The sequence below is a fragment of the Schistocerca americana genome, chromosome 4, assembly GCF_021461395.2.
Source record: "Schistocerca americana isolate TAMUIC-IGC-003095 chromosome 4, iqSchAmer2.1, whole genome shotgun sequence".
Classification (NCBI taxonomy): Eukaryota; Metazoa; Arthropoda; class Insecta; order Orthoptera; family Acrididae; genus Schistocerca; species Schistocerca americana.
Window position 1 is genome coordinate 787,446,137 of NC_060122.1, and position 18,319 is coordinate 787,464,455.

Consider the following 18,319-nt stretch of genomic DNA (forward strand, 5'->3'; position numbering starts at 1 on the left):
ATGCAGATGATAAACGGGTATTCATTGGACAAATATATTGTACGAGAACTGACATGTGATTACATTTTCACGCAATTTGGGTGCATAGATCCTGAGAAATCAGTACCCAGAACAACCACCTCTGGCCGTAATAACGGCCTTGATACGCCTGGGCATTGAGTCAAGCAGAGCTTGGATGGCGTGTACAGGTACAGCTGCCCATGCAGCTTCAACACAATACCACAGTTCATCAAGAGTAGTGAGGGGCGTATTGTGACGAGTCAGTTGCTCGGCCATCACTGACCAGACGTTTTCAATTGGTGAGAGATGTGGAGAATGTGCTGGCCAGGGCAGCAGTCGAAAATTTTCTGTATCCAGAAAGACCCGTACAGGACCTGCAGCATGCGGTCGTGCATTATGCTGCTGAAATGTAGGGTTTCGCACGGATCGAATGAAGGGTAGAGCCACGGGTCGTAACACATCTGATACGTAACGTACACTGTTCAAACTGCCGTCAATGAGAACAAAAGGTGACCGAGACGTGCAACCAATGGCACCCCATACCATCACGCCGGGTGATACGCCAGTATGGCCATGACGAATACACGCTTCAATGTGCGTTCATCGCGATGTCGCCAAACACGGATGGGACCATCATGATGCTATAAACAGAACCTGGATTCTTCCGAAAAAATGACGTTTTGCTATTCGTGCTCCCAGGTTCGTCGTTGAGTACACCATCGCAGGCGCTCCTGTCTGTGATGCAGCGTCAGGGGTAACCGCAGCCACGGTCTCCGAGCTGATAGTCCATGCTGCTGCAAACGTCGTCAAACCGTTCGTGCAGATGGTTGTTGTCTCGCAAACGTCCCCATCTGTTGACTAAGGGATCGAGACGTGGCTGCACGATCCGTTACAGGCATGCGGATAAGATGCCTGTCATCTCGACTGCTAGTGATACGAGGCCGTTGGGGTCCAGCACGGCGTTCCGTATTACCTTCCTGAATCAAATGGCTCTGAGCACTGTGGGACTTAACTTCTAAGGTCAGCAGTCCCCTTGAACTTAGAACTACTTAAACCTAACTAACCTAAGGACATCACACACATCCATGCCCGAGGCAGGATTCGAACCTGCGACCATAGCGGTCGCGCGGTTCCAGACTGCTGCGCCTTTAACCGCTTGGCCACCCCGGGCGTCCTTCCTGAATCCAGCGATTCCATATTCTGCTAACAGTAATTGGATCTCGACCAACGCGAGCACCAATGTCGCGATACGATAAACCGCAATCGCGATAGGCATGAATCCGACCTTTATCAAAGTCGGAAACGTGGTGGTACGCATTTCTCCTCCTTACACGAGGCATCACAACAACGTTTCACCAGGCAACGCCGGTCAACTGCTGCTTGCGTATGAGAAATCGGTTGGAAACTTTCCTCATGTCAGCAAGTTGTAGGAATCGCCACGGCGCCAACCTTGTGTGAATGCTCTGAAAAGCTAATCATTTGCAGATGACAGCGTCTTCTTCCTGTCGGTTAAATTTCGCGTCTGTAGCACGTCATCTTCGTGGTGTAGCAATTTTAATGGGCAGTAGTGTAATCTTGAGCCAATATAGATGGGAAATTGTTTACCGTATGGGTACCAAACTTTATAGGAACGATACAGGATTTATGTTGTTAGCAGTGTGTCATGGCTTCCTGTTAGCCGCTGGTACTAGGACGCAGACGTTGTGTTGAAACATGAGAATTACTTGGCGTTACAGTTGCAGAATTTCAACTTGGGCCTGGGAAAGGTTAGGAAGGTTCAAATGGCGCTGAGCACTATGGGACTCAACTGCTGAGGTCATAAGTCCCCTAGAACTTAGAACTACTTAAACCTAACTAACCTAAGGACAACACACACATCCATGCCCGAGGCAGGATTCGAACCTGCGATCGTAGCGGTCGCGTGGTTCCAGACTGTAGCGCCAGAACCGCTCGGCCACCAGCGGCCGGCGGTTAGGAAGGCTTTATCATAAAGCTATTTTATTGAAACAACAGTAATAGAGCTGCTGTTCTTCTCGAGTATCGCCTCATCAAAGGAATGCCGAGAGGTACTCTTTTCGCACCGTGGTTGAAGATCATGATTCGGAAGTTTGAATTAACTGGTAGACGCCGACAGCCAATTGAGCCACCAGTTGTTGCCATTACTGAGAAATCTGGACGTAAAGTCAGTTTTTCAAGCAGTGCGCGAACTGGTGCTCCATTCGTTAAGTGGTACGAACAATTGTAAAATGGTATCCGTACAAACTTCACGTTACTCAGCAGCTTTTTCGGCGTGATTCAGACTTTCGAGTAGAGTTTGCTCTTTTCCTGCAGGTTTGAAGTTGACGACTTGTGGCCTTGCAACATTTTGTGGAGCGATGAGAATATTTTACGATCACTGAGACAGTGATCACTCACACTTACCACATTTGGTGATTGTCACCACCATCGGACGTCTATAGTGAACGATTCACGGGTCCATTTTCAGTTGGGGATGTCGTAGCCCAAGGAGCAAGTACATGCAGCGTGAACATTACTGCCATCTAATTCGCCAACAAAGATCCCTAATCTACGGCAAATAGATGCTTTGAAATGAACTGTTTTGATGCATAAAGTAGCTTTGGAGCTCGTATTGCTCGAGAGGTTTCTTGATTACACGGTAACACATTTGGAAGAAACCGAATCATTGGTCAACCTTTCCAAACTGCGTAGCCACCAAGATCATGAGATTTGAAGCAGTGTGATTTCTGTCTGGGAGGTTACCTAAAGGACATTATCAACGGTACGCTAACTCATTTTGGAGGTTGAACATGAGCATAGCGACGGAGGTCGTCAGCACTTCATATGAGATATTTCGGGTGGTAGTAGAGCAATCTCTAGTGCTCTTCGAGGGTGTCGTGGATGCACATGGTCGTCACAGTCAGCAACGTTTGTAACCTGCAACGTAAACATGGTACGTGTTATACCGGAGCCAAGGTAGCCCGTGAGGGCCGGCAACCCATATTACACGACAGAGGACGAGGTTGTCTATCCCCCAGGCGCACCAAAAGCACCATGGTGGACACAGGCTATTTACACACAAGATAATGGAAACAGACATTCCGAGCACTACTTCATGCAGGGGGAGCTCGAGCAACGGCCTGCTGGAAGTATCACTACGCCAAAACCCGATTGACTGGAGGCAGCTATTTAGGGTCTAGAACCAAGTTCAGCTCACGCTGTATGCTGTGATCGCTGAAGATTACGTCTTCGTTTCTGAATTGGACTGTTACTAGTGTGTGTGTGTGTGTGTGTGTGTGTGTGTGTGTGTGTGTGTGTTTATGTGCGTGTGTGTGTGTGTGTGTGTGTGTGTGTGTGTGTGTGTGTGTGTACCACGAACATTTGTGGAAAATTAGAAGTGAACTTTTGTTTGCCTCAATAAGGAGACTTTTACTGGCACCGTTATTGTTACCTTTCGTTTGTTGTTCAGTCATTAAACTTGTGAATTTACATCAATAAAAGTTGTGTTTGTGAAAAATTGCGAAATGTCAGCCACCACAATGCGCAATTAACAAATGATTCCCTCTCATGTTTAAATTAAAATGCGTTTCATTCAGTTGTTTACTGCTTATCGTCGGCGAAGAAACAATACCGCGTAAGCATCAAAAATAGAAAAATGGTTCAAATGGCTCTGAGCATTATGGGACTTAACTGCTGAGTTCATCAGTCCCCTAGAACTTAGAACTACTTAAACCTAACCAACCGAAGGACATACACACATCCATGCCCGAGGCAGGATTCGAACCTGCGACCGTAGCGGTCGCTCGGCTCCAGACTGTAGCGCCTAGAGCCGCACGGCCACTCTGGCCGGTAGCAAAATAAGAATTTTACACGAGAGACAAAAAAGTGTCGAAAATGCGTAATACATCTCACAGTGGTGTTAAATTTGCATCGTAGCACTACAAGGAAATATTGGATCAAATAAAAATGTGAAACAAAAAAAATACGCTTTAGAAAGCTTAATTACGGCACATACGCGGAACTGTCTCGGTATTTATGCCGTGATCTGTTACTTACGCGGTATTTGTTTGTAAGTCTCCTGGCACGACTTGACACATTTGTGTTGGCATTTGGTGCTGAGAAAGCCAGTAAGAACACGTTTTGGAGTATTAATCATTTTTTATTGAAAGATTTCATAGAAACATTTTAAATAAATATACCGTTTACATAGTTCCGATAATATCTGCACATTTCCTCAGGAAAAATCCTAAACGTCACTAATAGACTCAAAGCAGCAACAGAGAATTACACTACACTGATACTCGTCACACAGTTACCCCCGCGATAATTTTCAGTCATAAGGAATGTTGTCATAATAACTATGACAATCTTTAGGAAGAACAGATTTAAGTTTTTGGAAATGATCCCATTTGGATTTCTTGATTTTCAGTCTTTCTTTGTATAGTTTCAGGGAGCAAACATCTCGGTAATTCTTGCCACACCTCGTTAGCGCTTGTAGTAAATAATACCATTTGAGCGGTACTGTAGCGCCCTCAGATCGGTAACTGTAGGCTCATTTTTACAGCTCTTCCAGGTCTAATTGAGTCGTACAGCCACAAACTATTCTCTGCGTAGTTGATGAAGAAGGAATAATCTAGGTAATGGACTGCGTATGATTATGGCTTCTTCTCGCTTCTTTAGATATCAAAGCGTATTGGTTAGGAAGTGTAACTTCATGTGCTTTAGGCTTGCACTCAAAGGAACAGTGAACTGAGTCACATTCCATCTGAGTATGGCCTTTCTCCTAAAACTTTTGTGTAATCAGTACTCCAAAATCAATTGCTAATTTTAAAAGAGCAGTTGATAATATCTGTTCTGATATGTGCAGCCGTCAGAATACAGAATGACTTAAACGGGATTTTCCTTAATTGTTCTGGATAGGGTGTCCACGATGCATGAGGCAAAACATGATGCAACCAAATCACCTTGCGTTTTATCGAACCAGTAACATACTGCATCACGAATTCCGCAATTACATATTGTAAAGTTATCAACAGCCAACTTTGTTTTATAATAAACTGCAGTTGCACTTAAAAATGGAGCTACCTTCACGGCCTGTAAATCCATGGTATATCCCGAGCAAAGCTTCTGCTGGGCTTCTTTCTTGTCAGCATCTTTTTGCCTCCTTGCCTGCTCATTCTGTTCTGTATGTTGCTTCCACACGTCTTCACTCACGTTACCAAGCCTGTAACTACAACACAAGTCGCAATGGTCTTTCTTGGTGGAAAATAAGTTAATATTACCATCTTCTAAAATCAAGTTAAAGGTAGCCCGACTTAATGGTGAAACCTTCTCCGCATGACATTTTTCCACATAGAGTCCACACAGCTGTTGTTTGGGTTGTAAAATAGGGTCAAGGTACAACTTGGAGGAGGATTTCCTGCAATGATGCGACGGAAGCTTCGGAATAGAGTCCAGGAGTTCTTTCATGAAGGTTCTCTCATCTTTCGTCTTCGTCTGTTTGATTCGAGGTCGTGACGATTCTGTATCAGGACTCATCCCATGTGTGGAATAACCCAGCCAATATCAGATAGTCCATTCTTTAATCCCAAGAGTTCTTTTCTATCCAATATACGACTGTCCACGCATTCTCAGAATTTTATTGGCATTTTTATTCCGATCTTCAGAATGTGGTTTAGACTTCCTTTCCCTGTCACTGATTACCTCACCATAAAATTCTTGGCCGTCACTGTCAGCATCATTATTGCTCCCGTGATCTTCCGATAACTTATCCAGACTGTTTGGCAAACAATGAACACCATCGCATAGCAATGAGTGTGAAGTACTGTCGTCTGTAGTGGAAACTGTGACTGTGGTTTCATTTTGAGCATTGTTTGATACAGCCACTGAAGTTCCTAGACGGAAAAATATTTATAAATTAATTTAAGCAGACAAAGATGAAGCTCAACTTCATGTATTTATGAGAACGACGGCATCAGTAATGCTATTAACAATAATCCCAAGAAAATTTATCTGCGTCATTAGATGTTGCAGGAACGTAACCGAGAACCCCATATACGAAATTAATTCTTCTTCGGTAAATGTAACTTCAGCGTTACGACTTTTCTCGCCTGTTGTTTGTTCCGTATTTACGGTAGATCCTAGAAGAAAGCGGACAGTCTAGAAATCTTTGGCAGAAACGAATAAAGCACAGAACGAGTGAAGTGGGGGCGTTCTGATTTATATCACAATAAGACACTTGCGGTGCTACTAACAAAGATGAATAATAAAACAAGTTTCTTACCGCTGTCAGTCACTCTCCGGAACAATTCTCCGATTTCATAAGCTGAGAAACGATTTCTTCTTCAGTAAAAAGATCGTCATCTATATCGCTGTCCATTATCACGAATGAAGCTACTAGCATGGAACTACCTTCGAGCACTGTTAAATACGTAATAAGGCAGTAACAATGTGCTGTGGCTGCACTGTATTGTTTACAGTATCCATAGATTGTACGTACGCGGTATTTAATTCTCTACGGTTCTGCGGTATTGCCATCTGTTTATTTGCTGTGTCACATACGCGGTATTGTTTTGGATAATTTTTTTCATGGTAAATAATTAAAAATTCGGCATTATGGCGTTAAGAGCAGATGTGCGCACGGTCAACGACATCATATGACTGAAAAACGAAAAATCTGCAAATTTGTCAGTTACGCGGTATTGTTTCTTCATCGACGTTATGTCTCTTCCGCATGTGCCTAAAAATGTTTCCACAAAAATTAATGGGAGCCCTCTCAAGTAGCGAAAGTTTAATTATAACCACACAGTAAATTTTTCGAGCTCTGGAGCAAGCCACCATTCGTCACACCAACTAGAAATTTTCTCTAAGTCATTTTGCATCCTGCTACACTCACTCTACACTACACCATCCCATACACCACAGCATCATCAGCAAATAGTAGCAATTGCTGCCCACGGTTTTCCTCAGATCGTGTATGTATACAGAGGACGCAAGCGATACTATGATACTATCTCGACAATATCCCTGTCTCTGATGAACTCTCGTCGTCCAGGACGACGTATTGCATTAAGTCTTCGAGCCACTCACATATCTCAGTAACTATTCTGCATACTCAGACCTATGTTAACAGTGTGCAGTGTGGCTCTGTATCAAACACTTTTGGGAAGTATTGGAATATTCAATGTGCCTGTTGTCCAATAATCTGAAGTTCGCAGGATGGAGAGTGAGTAGAGGAAAAGGTTGCAGTTTTCTTATAAGTGCAACGCTGTAACAAACTACACGTCCACCTCTCCACCTCCCTTTGACGAATATTCCGAAACATGCTAGACGGAAATGGTGCAGAGAACGATGTTGCTGGGGACAGGAATGGCATCAGATAGTGTTTTCGGACGAATCCATGTTCTGTTCGCCGCGAACAGGAGGAGCGGTACCACAGTTACTGCATTCGGACAAGACGTACAGCGCCAATTCAAGGCCCTATGGTGTGGGGTGCCATTGGGTACAACAATGGTGCGTGTCCATGGCGCTGTGACCAGTGAGAGCTACGTCAATGACACGCTGCGACCCGTAGCCATACCGTTTATGCACAACACCCTAGGCGCCGTTCTTCCGCAAGACAATGCACGACCACATGTTGATGCACAAATTCTTGCCTGCTTGGTGTCACAAGATGTCAACTTTTTTTTCTGTGGCCCGCCACATCGCCGGACTCGTCGCGAAGTGAAAATGTGTGGAATATGGTGAAACGATGGGTGCAGCGTTGTGACCCAATGCCAAGGACAGGAGACGGACCTTGGAACCAGGTGAATGCGGCGTCGGTGTCTATACCACAGGACGCCATTCGCGCCTTATTCGCGTCGATGCCATCACGCATTGAACAAGTTATCAGGACTCAAGCAAATCCTGTGCCTACTAGGCAACAGGACACATGCTGAACCGAGGTTACTGAAATGCTAATCATTTCAGCAGAACATACTAATGTAAATGTCCTGTGAATATGAACGTTGTATCTCTAGTCCTTCAAGGTGTTCTGTTTTTTTTTTTCTGAACATGAGTGTACCTGTGTACCTTTTAGTTACGCTGTGTTTTGGGCAGACATGAATCGCGTCTGGTTGGAGACATAAATTTTTTTCTACTGTAGTTTGTAGGCGGCGTAGAAATGAATCTGTGCATAGTGGAAACTACACACTGACGTTCATTTGTGCAACAAATCGTTTAAATATGTAACGAACTTCTCAAAAGCATGGTGCAATGACTATTTCTGACTAGTTCCTCTATTCACGAAACTTTATTCCGTTTTAGCGTTCGCAGATTCCTCTTCCTCCAGCCACTGCTGTCCAGTTCATTGAAATAATCTTCTGGAACGGTTGAATATCTCAGGATTATCTAAATATGCAAACACAGAACAGGTCACGCAATTCTGATAAGATCATCTATGAGAATGATGGCAAGAGGTTCAAGAGAATAGACCGGTTAAAATACTTGGGATCTTGGTTTACCACGGACTGCAACATAGAAACGAAAATCAAGGAAAGAATAGCAGTGGGAACGAAATGCATGCATTCCCTTACAGAGACGCTTGGCTCCAAATCGATATCAGTGAACGCTAAGATGAAAATCTACAACACAGTGATATGCCCAGCAGTAATGTAAAGTTCAGACACATGGAGCATGACTAAGCGAGAAAGGGAAAAACTATTAATATTTGAAAGAAGGGTAATGAGGAAGATATGGGGACCATTTTTAGATAACGGAGAATGGAGGAGGAGGAAAAACGAGGAAATCTACCTTCTGATGCGACAACCAGCTATCCTGCAGAAGATAAAGAGGAACAGAATACAACGGGTGGGCCATGTAGCCCGTATGCCAGAAGGAAGACAGGCGAAGATGGCACTAGCGGGGAAACCAAACACCAAACGCCCCATTGGACGACCAAGGCAGCGCTGGATGGACGACCTGGCGAAGGACCTAGCAGCCCTGGGAATTGAAGACACCTGGAGGAACCGGCCACAAAACAGGAAGGAATGGAGGCAGTTTGTGGAAGCAGCGCGTTGTCTGCAGGGCCTGTGATCGCTGAATATCTATCTATCTATCATCAAAATGTTTCAAATGGCGCTGAGCACTATGGGACTCAACTGCTGAGGTCATTAGTCCCATAGAACTTAGAACTAGTTAAACCTAACTAACCTAAGGACATCACAAACATCCATGCCCGAGGCAGGATTCGAACCTGCGACCGTAGCGGCCTTGCGGTTCCAGACTGCATTGCCTTTAACCGCACGGCCACTTCGGCCGGCCGATCTATCATCCAAGTGGACTAAATGAGCGTTATATACTCTCGTATGCATAAGTAACTTTCGCATGATGACACTCATTGCTCGCTGAAACTTGGCCCTTATATAGAAAAACTCTTACAATATGGCACACGAGACAACTGAAAGAAATTCGCAATGGGTGGAGCAGAAATGACACTTTTATTCGATTTTGATAATTACACCGAGATTACATTGATTTACGATGGTGCCCTGGTCAATGCAAAAGAGGGACATGGATCTTAATAGGGCGTGTGACCACATTGGGCAGCAGTGCATGTTCTGCGACGTGCCCCCATGCTGGTCATAAAGTTGGTAAGCAGCTCCTGTCGCATGACTTTCCGTTCCTCCACCATCGCGGCAGACGGCTGGTTCATGTGGGTGTGCCGCAGTACGCCTCTTCAACATGTCCCACATGTGTTCCATGGGACTGAAGTCGGGGAAACGGACAGACCAGTCCGTTTTCGAATATCCTCTTTTTCGAACAGCTTCTCCATCTGCGATGCTCGATGCTGTGGCGCCTCGTTATACATAAAAATGAAGTCAGGGCCGAATTCGCCCCCCTGAAAAGCCGCACGTGGGGAAGGAGCAGAGTCTCACAATAACTGACCTTGTTCAAAGACCTGGAGGTCAGTACGTCCATGCAACGTTATGCCTCCTCACAACATAATACCTCGATCATCAAATCAATTATGTTCGACAGTTTTCCTTGGTGCGCTGTCTGTTCCCATCAGTCGCCATATGAGGGTACGTCTAGAATGACTACGCAGACTCAATCGGTTCTCATCCGAAAATAGCACACGGTTCCACACTTCATTGATCCAGTCGCTACGCTCTTGACACTATCGCAAAACGTTGAACATTGTACACTCAGGGGTGAGTGTGACTTATGAATTCACCTTTTAGTAATAACTTTTTCTGCGCCAGTACTCACCCCTACCCTGTTAGGAAAGGACTAATGATTCTCGACTGGATGATGTGTCGTAGAACACTAAACGATTGTATAGGGTGCGTCAAAAGTTTTCTATTGTCAGGTTAACTTTGCTTTTAAATGACGAATAGTTTTCGAACGAACATAACGATGTATTGTTACTCCTTTGACACATAATAACCACGAAGTCCCCACTAATCTGAAGTTATCCACATGCAAAGACAATCTCTATTAATAATCAGCTTATGGCATTGAACCAATCCTGTTTCCGAAAATCTTACGAGCGGATGTCCTCTGTTTATGACTACTCGCTAAAATATTCCACAACCCGATCCCTTTCAATTCATGGTCCAGGCTCTCAAAATACAGGGTGATTCAAAAAGAATACCACAACTTTAAAAATGTGCATTTAATGAAAGAAACATAATATAACCTTCTGTTATACATCATTACAAAGAGTATTTGAAAAGGCTTTTTTTCACTCAAAAACAAGTTCAGAGATGTTCAATATGGCCCCCTCCAGACACTCGAGCAATATCAACCCGATACTCCAACTCGTTCCACACTCTCTGTAGAATATCAGGCGTAACAGTTTGGATAGCTGCTGTTATTTCTCGTTTGAAATCATCAATGGCGGCTGGGAGAGGTGGCCGAAACACCATATTCTTAACATACCCCCATAAGAAAAAATCGCAGGGGGTAAGATCAGGGCTTCTTGGAGGCTAGTGATGAAGTGCTCTGTCACGGGCTGCCTGGCGGCCGATCCATCTTATCAGCTGCAGACAGTGCTTGAACCAAATTCAGACGATAAGGTTTCATAACTAACCTTTTTTCGTAGGACTCTCCATACAGTTGATTGTGGAATTTGCAGCTCTCTGCTAGCTCTGCGAGTCGATTTTCCTGGGCTGCGAACAAATGCTTGCTGGATGCGTGCTACATTTTCATCACTCGTTCTCGGCCGTCCAGAACTTTTCCCTTTGCACAAACACCCATTCTCTGTAAACTGTTTATACCAACGTTTAATACACCACCTATCAGGAGGTTTAACACCATACTTCGTTCGAAATGCACGCTGAACAACTGTCGTCGATTCACTTCTGCCGTACTCAATAACACAAAAAGCTTTCTGTTGAGCGGTCGCCATCTTAGCATCAACTGACGCTGACGCCTAGTCAACAGCGCCTCAAGCGAACAAATGTACAACTAAATGAAACTTTATAGCTCCCTTAATTCGCCGACAGATAGTGCTTAGCTCTGCCTTTTGTCGTTGCAGAGTTTTAAATTCCTAAAGTTGTGGTATTCTTTTTGAATCACCCTGTATACTGCGCCGAATTTAGTTATTCATTAAGTCGCAGTTTGCACAGAAAATCCGGAATTCACAAGTTATGACTTTACAGCACTCCACAGTCAAGTTTGACTCATAATTCCGTTAAATTACGATCAATTTTCAGAGATCCTAATAGGGGGTTGGGAACTTTAATAGTGGCTGCCATTTATTTGCAGCTCTTACAAAATAGATACTTGTTTAAAAGTTTTACTGATCTTCAAAGGAGTCACCAGTATTGTGTATAGGCCGGTGCCAGCGATGTGGAAATCGTAGGACACTCTTAGCAGTGCCAGTTGGTTGACAGTTCAAGCGGCGCTGTCTATTGCCCGACGAAATTGTAGCAGTTCCGAAGCGAATGACGTGAAGTGTTTCCTTCAGTTTAGAAATCGAGTTGAACTCATGAGGGCTTCAGTCAGGGGAGTGCAGTAGGTGGTATGTTGTAGATACTTGTCTGTAAAAAGCAGAACAGTAAATAATGAAAAATTCAAAATATTAATGGACAAGTAGGTGGTGCAAATCGCGTACTGTATTTTCTGTAATAAGTTCGAAGTTCGAAATTCGTTGTTTCTTCATGACACTTCGTTACCTTGTACAATGTTACGTAATTAATTAGAGCAGAAATTCCGCAATAGAGGTAAATGCATCAGAGAACGTAAGACAATATTGTTGGCTGTCACCTCTTATATCGTTACCAAAGAAATGTAAAACAAGTGGAATCTAAGCAAAGGTAGTGTGGCAAGAAAGCACAATAACATTGCTTTTCTCAGCTTAAAGCCAAATTTAGTTCCAGCTATCAAATTGTTAGTAAGTCTTTAAACGGTGTATACATAGTTTCAGGGTACTTCTGAAGGTAATCAGTCAGTAGGAACGAAGTATGTTGTTGTTGTGGTCTTCAGTCCTGAGACTGGTTTGATGCAGCTCTCCATGCTACCCAATCCTGTGCAAGCTCCTTCATCTCCCAGTATGTACTGCAGCCTACATCCTTCTGAATCTGCTTAGTGTATTCATCTCTTGGTCTCCCTCTACGATTTTTACCATCCATGCTGCCCAGCAATACTAAATTGGTGATGCCCTGATGCCTCAGAACATGTCCTACCAACCGATCCCTTCTTCTAGTCAAGTTGTGCCACAAACTCCTCTTCTCTCCAATTCTATTCAATACCTCCTCATTAGTTATGTGATCTACCCATCTAATCTTCAGCATTCTTCTGTAGCACCACACTTCGAAAGCTTCTATTCTCTTCTTGTCCAAACCATTTATCGTCCATGTTTTACTTCCATACATGGCTAGACTCCATACAAATACTCTCAGAAACGATTTCCTGACTCTTAAATCTATACTCGATGTTAACAAATTTCTCTTCTTCAGAAACGCTTTTCTTGCCATTGCCAGTCTACATTTTATATCCTCTCTACTTCGACCATCATCAGTTATTTTGCTCCCCAAATAGCAAAACTCCTTTACTACTTTAAGTGTCTCATTCCCTAATCTAATTCCCTCAGCATCACCCAACTTAATTCGACTACACATAAGGTGCGCCGATGACATTGTAATTCTGTCAGAGACAGCAAAGGACTTGGAAGATGTGGCGTCCCCGCACTCCAGCCGCGTGCTGATATTGTCGACGCCGTAGAGCTGCTGCTGCCACAGCTCTCGCAGTGGAGTTGAGACACGATGCGCGATGACGTAGGTCCCCGTTGGTGAACGGGAGACAGAAATGCGAACTCGTACGATGGATTCTTCTTGTGATTTAAGATTGAATGATTCATTGCCCGGATATGCAGTAGTTGTTAAATCTTATCTCATCCGCATGGTACACACCACCAATTACGAGGAAACATTGTAATTATCAATCTTCTCTTAGGTTGTTGTCTCGTTGCTATGGAGTTGTTGAACCTGTATGAAGCGAGATCCACAGATACTCTTTGATCACATCTGAGTAAACCTACGCCGTAATGTTAAAAAAAAATTCAAAAGTTCTCTTTTTAATTAATGAAGTAGGTATTTTGATATTCAGATTAAATTGTCCCTGCTGAACAGTCGTTGGTTAACTATCATTGATTAAATCACTTAATAATGTAGTCAACGCTTGATATTTCACTTGGAACGAACAGTGTATTGTTCCTTGGCCAGTAAATACTTTAGAACTTTCGCACCACACGCACACGCAGTTGGTTGGTAAAGTCAGTTATATTAAAATTGAGTTTCTTGACAATTACGACAACTTGACCCTTCAGCGTAATTGTATTATCTTCGTGAAGTCGTGTAATTGTGTCCTACTCGAGAGTAATTGAGTGTAGTCCTTTGATATACTATCCACTCTTCTTTTAGTTCCAACTATTTGAAAGTCAGGTCCCATATTCACTAGTTTCGTCAATAAAGTTCAATCAATCCCTTATGCACGGATAAACGCGTCTATCTGTTCCTGTCTTTGCTTAGAAAATCAGTTTCCGAAGTTCGTGAATCACGTCACGCAAGAAACAATTCTTAACGTAAAACAATCTCGTCGCGTTCCGTACTCTCAATAACTAAGACAAGGGTTGTTCTCGCACGTCTTTACAGGACGAGAGCCAGCAAGCGACTTCATCTGTGAAAGAGTATTGTAGGCGCATTGAATTTCTTCGTTGCGCTTACAGCTCTCTTCCACATAAAAGTTATCTCTGACTAACATCACCTTGGACTTAGTTTTCAAGACATTAATTGCAATGATCACTTGGATATTTGTCCATTAATTAAATCTGAGGTTTCTTCCTCCTCTTTTCATAACAAAAACTCTCAATGATGTATAATGATGTTGTTATCAAAATGTCTTGGTGTTAGCTTATCGGCAAACATGTCGTATTTGCCAAGATAACTCTTCCCTACTTCGTGTTATGATATTCTGTCTTAATCGACTTTTAGGGGGGTCGTCGGGGTTTTATAAAGAGCTGTTGAACGGAATGGACAGTGTCTTGAATTTTTCCTTTATTGTATTTCGATTACACCCGAAGGGGGCGGGCTGGCAGCAGCTTAGTATGCCACTCTTCAGCCTATAGACTTTGTTTTAAGAAAAGGAGAAGATAATATATAATAAAAAACAGGCGACAAAATCAAAGACAAAGGGTAACATGGCGAAAAAATCGTGGAACTTAAAACATAGAACAAAGGGATGATGATACTAATAAAATACAGATGAAGCAGACAGGTAAAATACTAGACAGACAATTAAAAAAAGAAAACGGTGACAGTCTGGTTTCTGTTCGCAAAAGACATAAAATTCACACCCAGCGACAGCATGGTTTCTGTTCGCAACACGGGAAAAGACGAAACAACACTGAACAGTCACTGTAACACTGCACTAAAATATGACATACCACAGTCGAGAGCAGGTGGGGGAAACTGGAGAGATGATGGGAAAAATAAAAGGGGGGAAGGAGAGGAAAAACGAAGAGGGGAGGGGGGAAGGAGGCGATGGAGGATGAGGACCCATAAGAGGGGTGGGGGGTGCTGGGCAGACATGACAGGGAGTGGGGAAGGCAGAGGACGGAAAGACAAAAGGACTCGGGGGGAGGGGGGGAGAAGGGATGTAGGGAGAGGTTTGGTGGGGAGAAACACAGGATGGAAGGGGGGAGAGAGAGCTCAGGAAAAGGGCGGAGGAAAGGAGCGGGGGTGAGGATCAGAGTTGATAGGAGGGATAAATGGAGGGAGAGAGGGCATCATCTGGGAGGGGGAGTTGATGGATGCCACCTTGGAAAAGGAGATGAAGGGTGTAGAGATGGAGGGTAGGGGGGACAGAACGGCGAAGGCGTGGCAGGGGGTGGGGATGGGAGAGGAGAGGAGCAACCAGGGGGTGAAGGGGATCAAGGTGGCGGGAGGTGTAGAGTATGCGGATATGTTCGAGGAATAGGAGCAGATTGGAGAAAGGAATGAGGTCATAGAGGATCCGCATGGGGGACAGGAGGCGTATATAGAAGGCGAGGTGGAGTGCATGACACTCAAGGATCTGGAGGGACTTATAGAATTTGGGGGGGGGGGGGCGGTTATCCAGGCGGGACTGGCATAACAGAGGATGGGGCGGATAAAGTATTTGTAGGTGTGGAGGATGGTAGAAGGGTGCAACCCCCATTTCCGGCCAGAGAGGAGTTTGAGGAGTCGGAGGCGGTTGTGGGCTTTGGATTGGATGGAGCGGAGATGAGGGATCCAGGTGAGGTGACGGTCAATGGTGAGGCCAAGGTAGGTGAGACTGGGGGAGAGGCGGACAGGATGGGCGCAGATGGTAAGGGAGAAATTCAGGACCCGGAAGGAGCGAGTGGTACGACCTACGATGATTGCATGGGTCTTGGAAGGATTGATTGTCAGGAGCCGCTGGTTACACCATGTGGCAAAAAGGTCATGGTGATTCTGGAGAAGGCGTTGGGACCGTTGGAGGGTAGGAGCGAGGGCGAGGAATGCGGTGTCATCGGCATATTGCAAGAGGTGTACTGGAGGGGGGGGGGGGCATATCTGCCGTGTACAGGAGGTAGAGGAGAGGGGAGAGGAGAGGACAGAGCCATGTAGCACACTTGCAGAGGGGTAGAAGGTGTGGGAATTGGCATTATGGACGTTTGTGTCTTGAAAGGAGGGACAAAGTAATAATTTTCAAAATACGCTAAGCGCTATACGAGCGCCATCCCAGAATCGTGTGACTCGAAGTGCAAAGAGATGTTGCTGACACAATTCTCGTTTTGCGCTTCCGAGTTCTCGCTCACTTTGTACGGTCACTGTACGCGCAGGGCCCCCGGCGTACGTGGAACTGGACGGCAACGCGGCCGCCGTGGAGCGGCCCGGCGTGCGCGTAGTGCGGCTGCTGGCCGGCGCGGCGCTGGCGTTCCCCAGCCGGGACGAGCTGCGCGAGCAGGTGTTCGGCGCGGTGGGCGTGGAGCCGGCCAGGGTGCTGGAGCTGCAGCGGCTGGCGCTGGCCGCCGAGCCGGACTCCGCCCAGCAGCGCGACCTGCTGGAGCGCGCCGAGCAGGCGGCGACGCCGCAGTGGCGCGTGCGCGCCGGCGCCGCGCCGCAGCCGCGCCGCCTCACGCACGTCGTGCTCGACCTCTCCACCGTCACCTCCTGCGACTTCTCGTCCGCCAGGAGCCTCGAGCTGCTCGCCGCCATCTACGAGGCCATCGACGTCACCATGGTGCTCGTGCTGCAGCAGCCCCTCTACTCGCTCGAGTCGGTGCTCAGCGTGGACGCCGCCGTGCGGATGATCGGCGGAGTCAGGGAAGAAGAAGGAGAAGACTGATGTCTGGCTATAATCACGTATAACGGGCATCACTGAATAACGGGGCAGCGTCAGTTCTGTAGAGAATAACCGTCGGTTATCCGCAGAAGAGAAAGACTCCTGTTCGAGGATCAGTTACGGACTGTATGGATTCCTTTGATCTTCCGTATATTTCGAATATAAGAAGCCTATTTTTATAATGTTTACCTTTGTAACATTTTAGATAATTTGTTTTAAAGAGAAACTGTATTAGCGACTTCATGTACAGCAAGACTTTTGACTAATGAAATGTATACCCTTGGAAGCAAAATAAAGTTTATAGAGAAAAGTTCATATGTCTTGTTAATCTGATATCTGAACCGTAAATTTACACTTTCAAAATCTTTTCTTAAAGAATTTACTTTATTTACTAGCGATTCATCAAGAACATTAACACATTTAATCACACTAGGTGACCGTGGAAGTAGTTGTCACGAAGTAACTGATGGAAAATAAAATTACTTTTAACAAATGTGAATTTTATTCCTAAAAGCTTTTTCAGAAACAGATATAAGATTATAAGCAGGAAAAGCACCCTCGAAACATCAAGTTACAATTTTATTTAGAGGCAGAAAGAACAATATTAACAGTATGGCCTTTGGGCTGAGAAGCTTGCCTGCTCCATTTCAACACTGCCGTAGTCACGACCGCTCACAACGACCTCTGAAACAGTATGGTGGTGCAAATCTGCAACACACCAGATTACTTTAAACTAAATTTTTAGCAACTCACACAAACACGTAAACTATGCACCCCGTAAGAGGAATGGAAATGGTACAATACTCAAATTATTTGCCGCCGAAAGTGCAATTTGTTTTTCTTTTTTAGGGACTCTTACGGTGGAAGGGTGGCAACGTTATAACCTAAAATGACTATTTAAATAAAACCCATAAAATGTAGACTTACATAAAATATACTACATGCTCTACATTACACATATACCACCTCGCAAGATGATAGGCAAGATAAAAACATATTTCAAGAATTCGGCCTTTAAACAATAAATTCGTTAACAACACCGAATTCAACAAACATAACAGAGGCGGCTATTAACGTATGGGGCAGATTGCCGGTGAGGGGGGGGGGGGCCTTTAAACAATAAATTCCTTAACAACACCGAATTCAACAAACCTAACAGAGGCGGCTATTAACGTATGGGGCAGATTGCCGGGGAGGGGGGGGGAGCCTTTAAACAATAAATTCGTTAACAACACCGAATTCAACAAACATAACGGAGGCGGCTATTAACGTATGGGGCAGATTGACGGGGGGAGGGGGGGGGGGCTTGTTACTAACCAACCCGAACCAGAGCGCATTGCAGGTTAGGCTTAAAAGTAAAATCGGGGAGGTGGAGGGATGCTCTTTGTTTCGTCACGATGTCAGGGACATGGAACGCAATACATAATGCTTAAAGGACCACTACTAAGGCACCCGGCAGTTAAAGCCAATAACAAAAACATAAAACGCGAATGAG

At 44.8% G+C, this 18,319-nt stretch overlaps 1 protein-coding gene across 1 annotated transcript in view; it reads left to right on the top strand.

Annotated features, from left to right (window-relative positions):
• Positions 1-16,827, top strand: part of LOC124613800 (solute carrier family 26 member 6-like) — a 144,070-nt gene extending 127,243 nt beyond the window's left edge. Inside the window, exon 9 of the mRNA XM_047142523.1 lies at positions 16,322-16,827. Coding sequence (XP_046998479.1) covers positions 16,322-16,827 — 506 coding nt within the window. The remainder of the gene's footprint in view (positions 1-16,321) is intronic.
• The last annotated feature ends 1,492 nt before the right edge of the window (positions 16,828-18,319 follow it).